This window comes from Sprattus sprattus, assembly GCF_963457725.1.
Source record: "Sprattus sprattus genome assembly, chromosome: 13".
Lineage (NCBI taxonomy): Eukaryota > Metazoa > Chordata > Actinopteri > Clupeiformes > Clupeidae > Sprattus > Sprattus sprattus.
In genome coordinates, this window is record NC_137911.1 from 18,055,260 (window position 1) to 18,067,993 (window position 12,734).

Genomic DNA, 12,734 nt, shown 5'->3' on the forward strand with positions numbered 1-12,734 from the left:
AATGTACTTAATGAATGTTTAACAAAACACTTCTATGGATTAAAAGAAACCTGTGATGGTATTCCTGATATGATGTAAATATCCAGATAGTCTTCAAATCTTTCAATCATTCATTGTGCATTTGGACAAAACAACTAATTTAATTCCGTAATCATTTATTACTTTTTTACAACAATATACCTTGGTGCTTTGACAAGTTGATGGTGTGTTGTAAACGGTTGGTAGATATGCTAAGGCACATTAATGAGCTATTACTATAACAGACAATCCAGTCACTCTAACAATGCACATCTGATAGGGATGGAGTCCAAGCATGACATGAACCAGTAAAGATTGAAAATTCAAAAGAAATATTTAAGTAAATGGATCTAAAGAAGCCATCTTATATGATCTACAGAATAATTGAATGTTATTATTTTCATGTAATATTTAACACTGAGTATATAGCTTTATTGTCATTTAATTTAGTGTATCTGTTAATATAAGTTTTTTATTCATACAATAAAAATACTGTGAATTTCCTATGAAACCAAAAGTACCATATTTCCAAAGGTTCAAGGCTCACAAAACCCATAGTCGGAGGACAAGATACAAATAATGCACGTGGCAAAATCAAAAGTTCTTTGATTTCTTTTACTCTGTGCCCTGTATCCCAAACCATCAATGCCGCCAAAGCAACTATGTCCTAGTTCCATCAGAATGTTTGCATCTCAAACACTTACTATTTTGCAACAAGTTGAAAAGATTAGTGCATTAACTGAACCACAGAGCAGAGAAAATATACTTCTTGAAATGCTTGATGATGCAAAAAGAGAAACCAGCAACTCATAAATCATGATGCATTTTACTAATGTATACAAAGCACAGATTTAAGTTATAAATTAAATATCTAGAGGCGCATTATTACAAATGTACAAACATTGCCATTTCCACTGAAAAATCATTTTGTGTGGCAAACATTTGAGTGTGGTCCATTGGTCTTGTTATATGCTGTGCTAGTTTTCCCAGAGTCGCTCTGTCTTGGACCAACAACACTCCCATTAGTCGTGTAAATTGGCTGTATGTGAAAGGCTCCTTTCAGCAGTTGTTCGTTATTCAAGGACACTATCTGAAAGCTGGTCTCAGTCATTTCCAGGATGGAGTTGTCCTTTTTCGTCCCCGCCTCAGAGTAATCATCTTTCCGTCTGCCCCGGCTGTACTTCCACTTTGAAGACAACAGGCTCCCCTTCCTGTGCATGTACCAGCAAAACAGGCTAAGCAGCACAATTAGAACAAGAATCACACCGCCACCAATGAGCCCAGCCAGCACAAATGGGGAACTTGGGTCCTGCTGTGTGGCCTGCTCTGGCCCGACAGCATTGTTCTCAGTGTCCACCAGAACCGACAGGGTTGTGACTTCAGAACATACCGTGTAGCTTCCCGGGTAGTGGTTGTTAGAAGCATCTAAAGGGGCGACACAAACGTGGTAGGTAGACTCAGGCTCCAGGTTTGCCAGTAAAATCCCATTTAGCTCCCCTGCAACCACTGTCTCATGTGTTCTTTCATTTACTAAACGTTCTCCCATTTTAATTGATGTTATCTTGTATGCAGTAACAGGGAACATGGCCAACCAGCTCACCTGGATGCAGGAGTCATTGACCACAGTGAGAGAAGCCTGCAGCGGCTCCTGCTGTGGGTACTCCGAAAAGTTTGTTGTGTTCTCCCTCCCTGCTTCACCCTTTAATAAGGGGGGCAGGGAGGCCTGAGGTGGGGATTGTGGTGACGAGAGGGGTGTTTGCGCCTCTGAGGCATAAGTTGTGGGTGAAGGGTGTGTTTGCAGGTGTGGGTGAGTTGGCTCGCCAACTGTACTGCCTGGGCACTGGATTAGGTCCAGGTTGAGCTCTCTGATTGCCATCCCGCGAAAGCCCTCTGGGGTTTGGCACATGAAGCCGCGGACGTTGAGGGTCTCTGGCAGGAACTTTAACCACAGCACGACCCATTTAATTTTGCAGTCGCAGTGCCAAAGGTTGTTCCGAACGGTCAGCTGTCGCAGGCTGAGCAGGCCATCAAAGACCCCCTGTGTCAGCGCCTGCAGCTGGTTGTAGGAAATATCCAGTTTTTCCAGGCGCTGAAGCCGAGAGAGGGCTCCCACAGGGATCTCATTCATCTGGTTATCCTGCAGGCTCAGCTTCTCCAGAAAGTCCGGCGGCAGATAGGAGGGAGGCACAGTTAAGGAGTTGCGTGCTATCGACAGCGTCCTCAGATTGACCAAGCCCTGAAACGCCCTTGGGGCGATCCCCTCGTCTGTCAGCAGGTTCCCGTCCAGAAGGAGGCTCTCGAGGGCGGTGACATTCTCGAAGTCCTCTTCCGCAATGACAGCGATGCGGTTTTCGTCCAATCGCAACTCTTTCAGATCGCTGGGCAGCCCGATGGGAACGCTGCTGAGGTGGTTCTTGGTGAGGAAGAGGTACCTGAGGCTCACCGCCTCCCGGAAAGCCCCCTCCTCCACCCCCACAGTGGAGATGGAGTTATCATCAAGGTACAGCTCCTCCAGCAACAGCAGCTGAGCCAAGGCTGAACGGGAGATGGTCTGAATGTTGTTCTCCTGCAGGTGCAGCACGCGCATGTTTTTCGGTAAGTTGAACGGAAACTCGTCCAGCTGGTTCCCGTACAGGTACACGGTCTCCACCGAGGTGACGTGATGTAACTCCAGGGGAAAGCCAGCGTTGTTGATTTGGTTGTTGTGCAAGTAAAGGATCTTGTAACCCTCGTCTATCCCTAGCGGCACTGACGTCAGGCTCCTCTCGTTGCAGTAAACAAAAGCCTTGTCACACCGGCACTCCTCTGGACAGGAAGTGGTACGGGAAAACTGCAGGTGAAGACCGAGCATGATGGGAATCCAAGGCCTGATAAACGCAGCTAAGTCTTTATTCCAACCTCGTACCTGTAGCTCCATTTTATATAGTGCTGCACAGGCCACCGACACCAAATGCCAAACTCCACAGACAGCACAAAAAGGGAATGAAAATGTCAAAACCAAATGCCTCAAGCAAACAGAAGTACCTGGATGCTCTTGCTTGCTGTTGCACTTGTTCTACGTGCTCGAGTGGCGAGTGGGTAATCCTTCGATAATTGCCTGTCCAGAGCTTCACAGTGTAAGAGCAATGGTGTCATTAACTTGCATGCCTCCTTCACTTCCCTCCATCCGCACCTGAGCTGGGGCTGATCGCAGAGCTCATCACATTTTCACAGGCGGCCCATGAGAGGGGCCATTTTACGCACTTTTGGACCGGAGCGTAAAGCGGGGAAGAGGGAGGCTCGTCACTGAAGCGTCCTCTGCAGCTCTCACCGCACCCGGGGATGCCAAGCCCTGCCTGGGTCTGGGGCTGCCTTCCTCTGACATGACAGTGGGCTCCAGAAACCTATTCCAGTGGAATGAAACAAACAAACAAACAAAATTGTGTCTAGGAGCACAGGGTGCAACAGGAAACATGAAAGGTGCATTCAGTCATGTAGAAGGCCAATGGGTACTCTTGGTTAGTGCTACTGCCATGTCTTTGTCGGATAATGCATTTGGTCCCTTGCTGCTATCTTTACACTGATTTTATTTGTCCATTTTGTACACATATTATGTAATTTTATAATTTAATTATTGCACTGCCTTGGCTACACCTAGATGCATTTGGTCTGTAAATGTGTAACTTACAGTCTAGGACAATATCACTAGACACACTGAAAGAGAACACAGGTGAGCCGGGGCATGATTTTTCTAAAAGTCGGAAGAAACTTTTAAAATATATTGATGTCCCTGCACTTCAGGTCAAATGTAAACATACATGATGAACATGCTGTTGCTTCACTGCACACTACCGTAAAATCAAGCAAACCCACAGGTATGCCTTTTCCCAGTAAAAACAATCATAAGTCAGTTACATATGCACCACACTGCTGGCTGCACAGGGTATTAATATACACCCACTTCCATAAACCCAGGCAAAGACATTCGGCTAAATTATGGGGCAAAGCAACAGCAAGGATGTGTGTCAGTCCATGTGTGTGAGAGTGTGCTGTTCACCTTATATTTAATATGCTGTAGGCTACAGCCTTTTTGCCTAAAATTGTGCATTACTCAAACATTATTGTTACCTGGCTATACAATATACAATATTGTACAATACAATAAGTATGTATTTGTAATATTTTGTATTCATCGCAGTGTCTAAAATGAGTACCGATATTGTTGGCATGTCAGCGTAGATACAACATTGGTCAGGTGCCTCCGACTGAACTTACACAGCTATGAGGAGGCTTTTCAATGGTGTTGCGTTAATGTTGATACGGCACCAGTCAAAAAAATGACCTTTGCATTCACGTGTCAAATACAAAATGATATTTTTAAAGAAGCAGTTGCATGACTCCCAATCAGGATTTATTTTCACTTCCAAGGGACTCCGTTACATGTAGGCTACTCATTTTTAGTAACATTCTGCTTAGTGGCTGAAAAGTTTGTCCTACAGTAGCAGCTATATCAACACGGTTTTTTAAGGAAAAGATCATCACTATTTTCATTATAACAGTATGGATACAAGTCTGTCTTACTTTACCTATTGAGGAAAGTGCTGCATCTTGTCGGCATGATGGACTCGTGTTTCTCTTGATAATCAGTTGCAGTTAGTGCGCTGAAACATATCCCAGTTATAAAAGGTTGTCTGTAGAATGAACATTGTACTCCGAGACAGACTGAGTTTTTCAGGGAGAGTGATTTCAAGGACTGCGACTCAGCGACGGAATCAGACCATCCGCTCTGCGCCGTGCAGCCTTGCAGAGTGATCCTTCCAGACTCCGCTCCGCGAGTACCCCGCTTCCTTCAAGGGATTAAAGGATTAGACAGGTAAACACCAAGACAGACTTATGGCACTTCTTTCCCCACCGACTCACGCCGCACACCAAGACAAACTGTGAACTCTTGAGATCTGCGTTCCCACGGTCATGGTTTAGTCTAATTATTTCTCATATCCAGGACTTGCCTTCCGCCCCTCGAACCCAAGGGAGGCGCTTGCAGTATTGCAATCAGCTGACAGCGAGATCTCTCTTTTTCTCTGTCTCTCTCTCTGCCTCTCTCTCTCTCACACACACACACTCTCTCTATTGCGCTATCTCTAACCCCTCTCTTTCCCTCTTTCTCTCAAATCATACACATACATACAGCCATAAGTACAGACAGCTCAAAAATGTTACGACATGAATAAATGGGTTCTCTGTTTAAACATTAGACAGGCAAGAGTTGTAATCATTTTCCATCTATTTGACATCACATCATTACCGCGTTTGTTGTGGTTTACTTTGATCCATAGCCAAATATTACAGTTTGTTACAGCATGGCGAAGCGAGTGCAATCAGTTTGAACGCTTCTGCTACGGCAGTGCGCCGGAGATGCCAGTCCACCACCCGTTGAGATGAAACGCTCTGCAAATGATGGGTTCAGAATACCTTTAAGATTAATTACAATGCAGCGGGTCAACTTAGAAACGCGCTGCAGGTGACTGAGGAGTCACTGTCTTTCATTCCTAATATGTATTTTGTTCATCATGCTCTCCAGAAACTCCAGGCTAGGTAAAATAAGATTAGAGGTAATATCCCATACTGCCATATTACTATATCATACAACTACATTTATAAAGCAGGCGATCAGTTATTCAGTCACTTATTTATATATTTGGCTTATCTACACATTTGGGATTTGGTTATACTCAGCAGTACATCTGTCCACTGATGGAAATTCAATCTTCCAAATTATATTTGAAATGAAACATGGAGTGTTAATTAAATTATATCTAACAGTATGCAGCCAAAAAACAGGAGGTCCTGGATGAGGTTAGCAGGATACTATGGCCTCATGTGGCGATGATGTCAAGTGGGATTATGTTGTACATGCAGGTCTGAAACAAATAAACAGCTGCTCACCTGAAACAGTCATTCCTGGTTATTCACATTCAGCTTCTATAGTTTAATATTCACAAGCAATTAAAGTAATGTCAGAGAAGCAGAACATGTATAGAATAGATACTGATCTTAATACAGCTCATTAGGTGTTACTGAAGCCATATCAAAGCCCTATTAAAATGAAGAATGCTTTGTCATTATTGGTTTGTTTGCCCTAGATGGGGGGGGGGGGGGGGGGGGGGGGGGGCATCTTCATATCAGTGTGTGGGTAACAACCAGAGAAGTGATTCATTTGCTGATTTTACCTCTCTGGTCCAATGCCAAACCCCTTTGAACTCTTTCCTCAGCACAGTGGAATAGTGTGACATATGGGTGTCCTGCAGATTTGCTTCTCACAGATACATTGTGTGTGTGGATCTTAAGAGTAGGTAGGAGGGCATTCATAAGACAGGCATTGATATTTGTGTTCACTAATTCAGTCATTCATCCATTCATTCTCAGTCCACACCATTCATTGCTTATCACTTTTTGTCTTTCCTTGTAAAATATATTCTTTGTCGTTTTGTGTGTTATCTTCACCTTCATATTTATTCATCTGGTTATGACCTTGGAAAGTTCAGCATGCCTCCTTATTTCCAGACAGTTCAAACACACCATTTTATTGAATGGTGGTATGTTGGCCAACACACTCGTAAATCACATGGTTAAAATATGGACTGAGGGACCATAAATCCTTCTAGTCAGTCCTCTCACTGCACAGAAATATAACGGTACAGAGGCAGATGATTATATATTTTAAGAAATTCATCAGGTCTAATAGAGAGACTGTATGCATGTTTACCTCAGGTTTGTTTGTAACTTTTGGGCTTTCTTTGTCATTTGCGGTTCTCCAGAATTGTACTTGTTTTGTGTAGTCTAGCTAGCCTAACATAAACTTCTCTCTCGCTCTCTGAAATCCTTTTTTGTATCTTCAGATAGTTCACAGACTTTTTTTTTCCTTGTGGTGAAAGAACATCGCGTGGGTGTGATTTTCAGCAATAAGACACTGTGAAAAGCTTTGCTGTGTGTGCTCTTATGTGTGCTTATGGTCCAGCCTCTTTCTTTTCTAATTCTGCCAGAATTTATGTCGGGGCCATCCTCTGTGTTCTGTGTGCGCGGGTCTCTTGTGTATGGCGTGCCCTTTGCTGGGTAGCTCTCTGTTGCGTTCCCCTCAAACCGCCAAAAGAGGCACTTCACCGCAGCCCTCTCGCCTCTCTCCCTGAGCTTGCAAATGTGAATTTTTTAAGGAACCCATCAAGCGCATTTAGATAATTTGTTCTGTCTATGCTGTTTACCTCCAGTGTCATATTTTTTTTGTACTTCCTCTAAAACCCCCCAGAGAAGGATCAATTTGTCCTCTATTGTTTTCAAATTTGCAAGTGCAGGGATTTTTGCGGAAATTTCTAGATGTTTGGGTGGTTATTAAGGTGACACACTGTAATTACTCCCCCTAGTAAGCATTCACCCTGTCCCCTCAAGCCGCAGTTCCATCTCTAGGCTCTGGGGTGTAAACCAGCCATCACTCACGCCCACATCCACGCTTCAGCTCTACAGGGCCAGGCCTACAGACCTTTCCACTGATTTCACACTGTCAAGCTCTTATGGAGGCAGCAGTGAAAGGAAATCGCTACTAAGAATTATGTTTAATTATAATGAAAACCTCTCTTTCCTCTCTGTTTTTCACTCTAACTCAAAGATCTGTGCATTTCAGCTCTTCCACCTGATTAATTGTGCGTATTGTGGTATAAGCTTTAATAGTATTAACCTAAGGAAAATTATACTTCTTATAAACTGCATTCTGTTCAGAACGTGTAATGCAGCTGATCAAATAGTCTTAGTTTCACTGAATATAGTTCTAATATTAAAAAAAACTATTGATATTCTGCTGAAATGGCTCAAGTTCATCAATATCATGAGTGGGATGTGGTCAGGCATTATGAAGAGCTCTACATCACTGGTTGGCGAGGCCATTGCGTTGCTGTTGCATGTTCTTAGGCAATTTTGTATGCATGCATGAGTTGCACTGTGTCTGTACTTTGAAAGGTTCACAGTGAGATCGGTGCTAACAGGTGTCAGCCCATGCCTCTGCAGATACACCCTCTCCGTAGTCAGCCTGACTCCCCCGTCACTCCCCACCTTTAGCTGTCAACAGAACTAGGCCAATGGACGAGTCTCCGGTGAAAAGCATTAACGAGCGCAATCAGTTTCTGCTCTGATTGTTTTCCAGTGGGTCAGGTAAGGGGAACATAAGTGTCTGACTGTTAGCTTTGGGCTGAATACCAATGGCAGCCACGCCATGCATTTTAATCATTCCTAACCACAGCCCCTGAATCCAAAACACCCCAAGTATTCAGGGATGGATTACCGAATGGGCCTACCGGGCCCAGGCCCAGGCCCAGGCCCAGGGGCCAATGAGCTCAGGGGGTGCTTGAGCCAGAGCCTCTTTGTGAAGTTGATGTTATGTATCTCTTATTTGTGGTTGAACTAGGTGTATTTTGTTTGTATTTTTATTTTGGCTTTAATTGAGTGTACCTGCACTGTGTTAGAAAATGTGTATGTGCGCTGTAAATCCTTTTGAGGTTCAGGTGAATTTAGGTCTTGTGCTGTTGAAATAAAAAAAATGAAGTTATGTGTTGCAAGCGCACAATTTTTGTGCGTGCGCGAAATGGGTGGGGGTGGGGGTGGGGGGGTCTTTTACATGTCCAGGCTCATGGTTTCATAATCCGTCCATACAAGTATCTCAGAACTGTATCACTGAAGTGTGGTGTGTTTGTTTTTAAATCTGCACTTGGTTTATCATGACACTTTAGATTAATTACTGTGATAAGAGAAGGCTCAGGCCAGCACACCTGTCCAATTGCAGTTATACATCAACATTAAGGAATGGGGGAACTGGTGATCATTATTTATCCGGGGTGCTAAATCTCCCTCATGTCTCTGCAGACTCGCTGTAGAGATGTCCACATAAACGGAAAGCGTTAAGTTAGGATCTACTTTCAAGAACTCGCCGGTATAATTTAAGGCCACCTCCTGAATAGCGAGTTTTGTCACCTCAGGCTTGCCGTCAGGGATTCAGGCTGCAGTGCCTCATTTGCTGTTCTCTGTCAGTGTCTTCTGTGAAAAGAGCCAGGGCATATTAATGAATGAGTCATGAAACTCAAGAAGTCGAGAGAACATGTATTTTAACTGAATTGAGCAAAAGTAATTTTTACCATTTCCCAGAAACCCAGTGTATGATATCCTGTGTGTGTGTGTGTGTGTGTGTGTGTGTGTGTGTGTGTGTGTGTGTGTGTGTGTGTGTTTGTGTGTGTGTGTGTGTGTGTGTGTGTGTGTGTGTGTGTGTGTGTGTGATATGGTACATAGGGTAAAGTACACTTGTTGTATCCAATACATAACACAATATTCAAATTTCAAAATATGAATCGTACGCTGAAGATATGAAAAGCTCTGGCTGGGTCTGTGGCTTAATTACACCTAATCTTGAAATGGCAGATGCCATGTTGAAAACAGATATGCTGGTCAAATCAATCAGAGGGGAGGGCAGGAATAATTTAATGATGATAGCTTATTCACGCTAGTTGGAGGTAAACAAATACAGCTGTAAAAAACATTCAACTTAGTGGACATTTTATTAGGTAGAAAACTGCTGCATCATGCTCAGAAGGTTTCAAGGACAGCCAGAATTCCGTGTCCTATTAAAATACGATTTTGCCATCAAAGTCAAGTTGTGTATTTGTTTACATCAGACTTTAATTAGGTTCTTTTAAGTTTCAGTGAAAGATTTTGAAGAGTGTGTGTTTTGTGAAATATATTCAGGCTGACCACCACTCACAGACCAAAAGGATATCGATGAAAGACAGATGTTGTAGCAGATGCTTTATGTCGTCGGCTGCAGCTGTACTCAGGAATAAGTCAAAAACAAACATATTGGTCACACAAACAGAAAAGCTATTCTGTAAAAAATAAATAAATAAAACAACAACAAAACAAAAAAACGGTTCTCGACAGCCTCATCCTTCATGACAGAAAGGGATACTTTTATTTCATTTTTCTGCTAAGGAGATTATGTATTTTTCAGGGACAAATCTCTCACTCAGCCTATCGTGGGACTGTGGGGCAATTTAAGGCCTTTTGCCAAGGCCAGGCAGCAGCCCGGTCTCATCTGTATGCTAGTGGAGGGAGATGGCAAAAGGGGTTTTATCTGAGGGCAAAATGCGTGTCTGCGGTGTCTGTTGCGGTGTCTGTTTTACAAATGCCAGAGCCATGGCAGCAATTTGGAGATATGGCGGCAGCAAAACTCTAATCATGAGAGATAAAAAAAAAAATAGGCAGAACATCTGGGTTTTTTTTAATTGTGACTGATAATGAGAGAGATTGTCAGTTGCCACTAACCCAAGTTTGTGACAGAGGGAATTTTTTTTTTACCAATAAAAGTGAAGTCCATACAGCTGAGAATAAAACATTTAGTATTTACTGCAAGTGTTTTATTGGGATCTCTTTACCCCTCTGATGTTTATGCTGAGGACACTCTCAACTAGCCTGGTGCTGCCAGTCTACATTCAATGCAGTGATTGTGGTCTGGACACTTTCCATTGGATTCCATTTAGGTTTGGGATGTAGCTAAAGAGACTCAGACCACATTGAAAGTGATTGGGTCAGTTTGTTAGCCTGGATACCAGCCTGAACTCCGCCCACAAAATTTTTGGTCTGGGAGATTCAGTCTGGACTTGAGCTAGTTGGGAGAGATTCAACGTCTCGGAAAAGTGATCTGAACAATCAAATTGTATGGGCGGGCAGATGACCAACCAACGCTTGAGTTGATTAGATAGATAGAATATACATCGAACAAAGATGGAGCCGTCTCGGGAGCTTAGTGGGACATATTTTATATGATTTAAGCTATTTAGACGACTTTTTTTATGTCTACATTGACTCGGTTAGTTGTGTATGTGCAACACGAATGTTGCCGAGGATTGTAGGTCTTAACTGAAGCACTGTAGACCATTATTGATAGGTTATGCTAACGCGTAGACAAAAAAAACATTGAAACAAATGGTAGCTTCTAACCTGGAGTGCTAATTAAGTAACGTGAGCAGGCATATCTCAACAGATATTGACAGCGCATTCCTTTTGAAAGAGGAACAGAGAAACGCGATCAAGGCATTTGTCGATTGAAAAGATGTTTTTGCCGTCTTTCCTACGGGATCAGGTAAAAGTTTTATCTATCAGATGGTAATGCTACGTTGCTCTGATTGGTTCTAGGTATCCAATTCAGCGAAGAGGCATTTTCTTTCCTGGTTCGTTAAAACACGCCCCATAATCACAGCCCAATGGTTCAGTATCAGACTCATATTCTGACTAGAATTATGAGTATGACATCGTCAGGCTATCAGTTTGTAGCTGCCATCACAGAGAACTCTTGGCAGTGAGGGTATTAATGCAGCACAGTAAATTACCCCCCCCAATCCCAGATATGAACCTTAGAGATGCTTTCCTTTGCTCATCTGATCTATCGTAGTTTTTACTCACCTTTTCATAACTACACGCACAAAACCTGTGTTTAAAAGGACTAGTCTTTTCCAACCTCGTTCTAGTTAGATTTCGTAAAGTGCTTTTCCATCAACTAAGCTACTCCTTACCTCCTCACAGCAACAAAAAACATGTACCCTGCGTCTATGCTGTATTGATCATTTCCATAATCCCCCTGAAAACTGCACTGAGCTAAAGTCAGTGAGCTATAACTATAGTCTGGCAGCACCAGGCCAGTTGTGGACTCCAGGACCATAAACATCTCAGGGCTCTGAGGCAGTTTATGTGAGCATACATTACTTCCTAATAAATGAAAATCTCTCTTGCCCTTGTGACTCAACCCAGACGCTAGCTGACTATGGCCCAGATCTAACCCAGATCTGGTACTCATCCGGCACTGATCCGGCACTAATCTGGTTCTGTTTAGGTGGGCCAGACTCGGGCCACTTGGGTCTTAGGTTCAGCTACTCTGTGGGGATTTATAACCCAGCTTGTTAAGTCTTTGTAATGGCCTTTCTCACTGGGGAAGCACACCCAAAGGGGATGGCTGTATATAATGTCACTGAAAGCCTGTTGCACTACATCATTCCATCAAGTTAGATGCTAATGACATTAACAGAATTACTTTGCTTCCGGATAAAACAACTGGGCTTTTACAAGGTCTCAACAAGCCATAAGTAAGCATTCAAAAGCCAAGGGAACTTCTTCTCAATAGCTCATAATAAATTATGTTTAAGCAACCTTGGCCTAGGGTATGGCCTTGTCATGATTGCAGCTTTGCAGTGTAATGGCTAAGAATGAAAAATCTGATTTGATGAAAACTTGCTACAGTTTTATCAGTGTGCATCTATTATAGATCTATTAGAGTGCAGCCATATTTGTTTAGAAGATTCTCACCCTCTCCCTGTTTTCCCTCACACTCACGACCACGCCCCTTTCCCAGCCTGTTCATTTCCCCACCTGGTTTCAATAAGCCCAATCAGCCATGATCACCTGCCACCCTGCGACCAACTTTAAAAGCTGCACCTGTGCTCAAAGCCCTTTCTTTTCACTCAGAGACACAATCCTGAATGCTGTTCCATGTGCTCTTTCCGTGTGCGTTTTCTGACCCATAAACCACACACCTTCCCTCCACACACCTTCCTAGCTTCCTTCCTCACACACCTTCCTTCCTCTCACACCTACCTTCCTACCACACACACACACACACACACACACACACACACACACACCCATCCTACAGT

General features: G+C 43.3%; 1 protein-coding gene across 1 annotated transcript; it reads right to left on the reverse strand.

Moving 5' to 3' along the window:
- Positions 1-940: 940 nt before the first annotated feature.
- LOC308373883 (leucine-rich repeat transmembrane protein FLRT2) lies at positions 941-2,935 on the reverse strand (the record flags this gene model as incomplete). The annotated part of the gene is made up of 1 exon (XM_080849544.1): positions 941-2,935. The coding sequence occupies one exon, from the start codon at positions 2,933-2,935 to the stop codon at positions 941-943; it is 1,995 nt and encodes a 664-aa protein (XP_080705670.1).
- Positions 2,936-12,734: the final 9,799 nt, after the last annotated feature.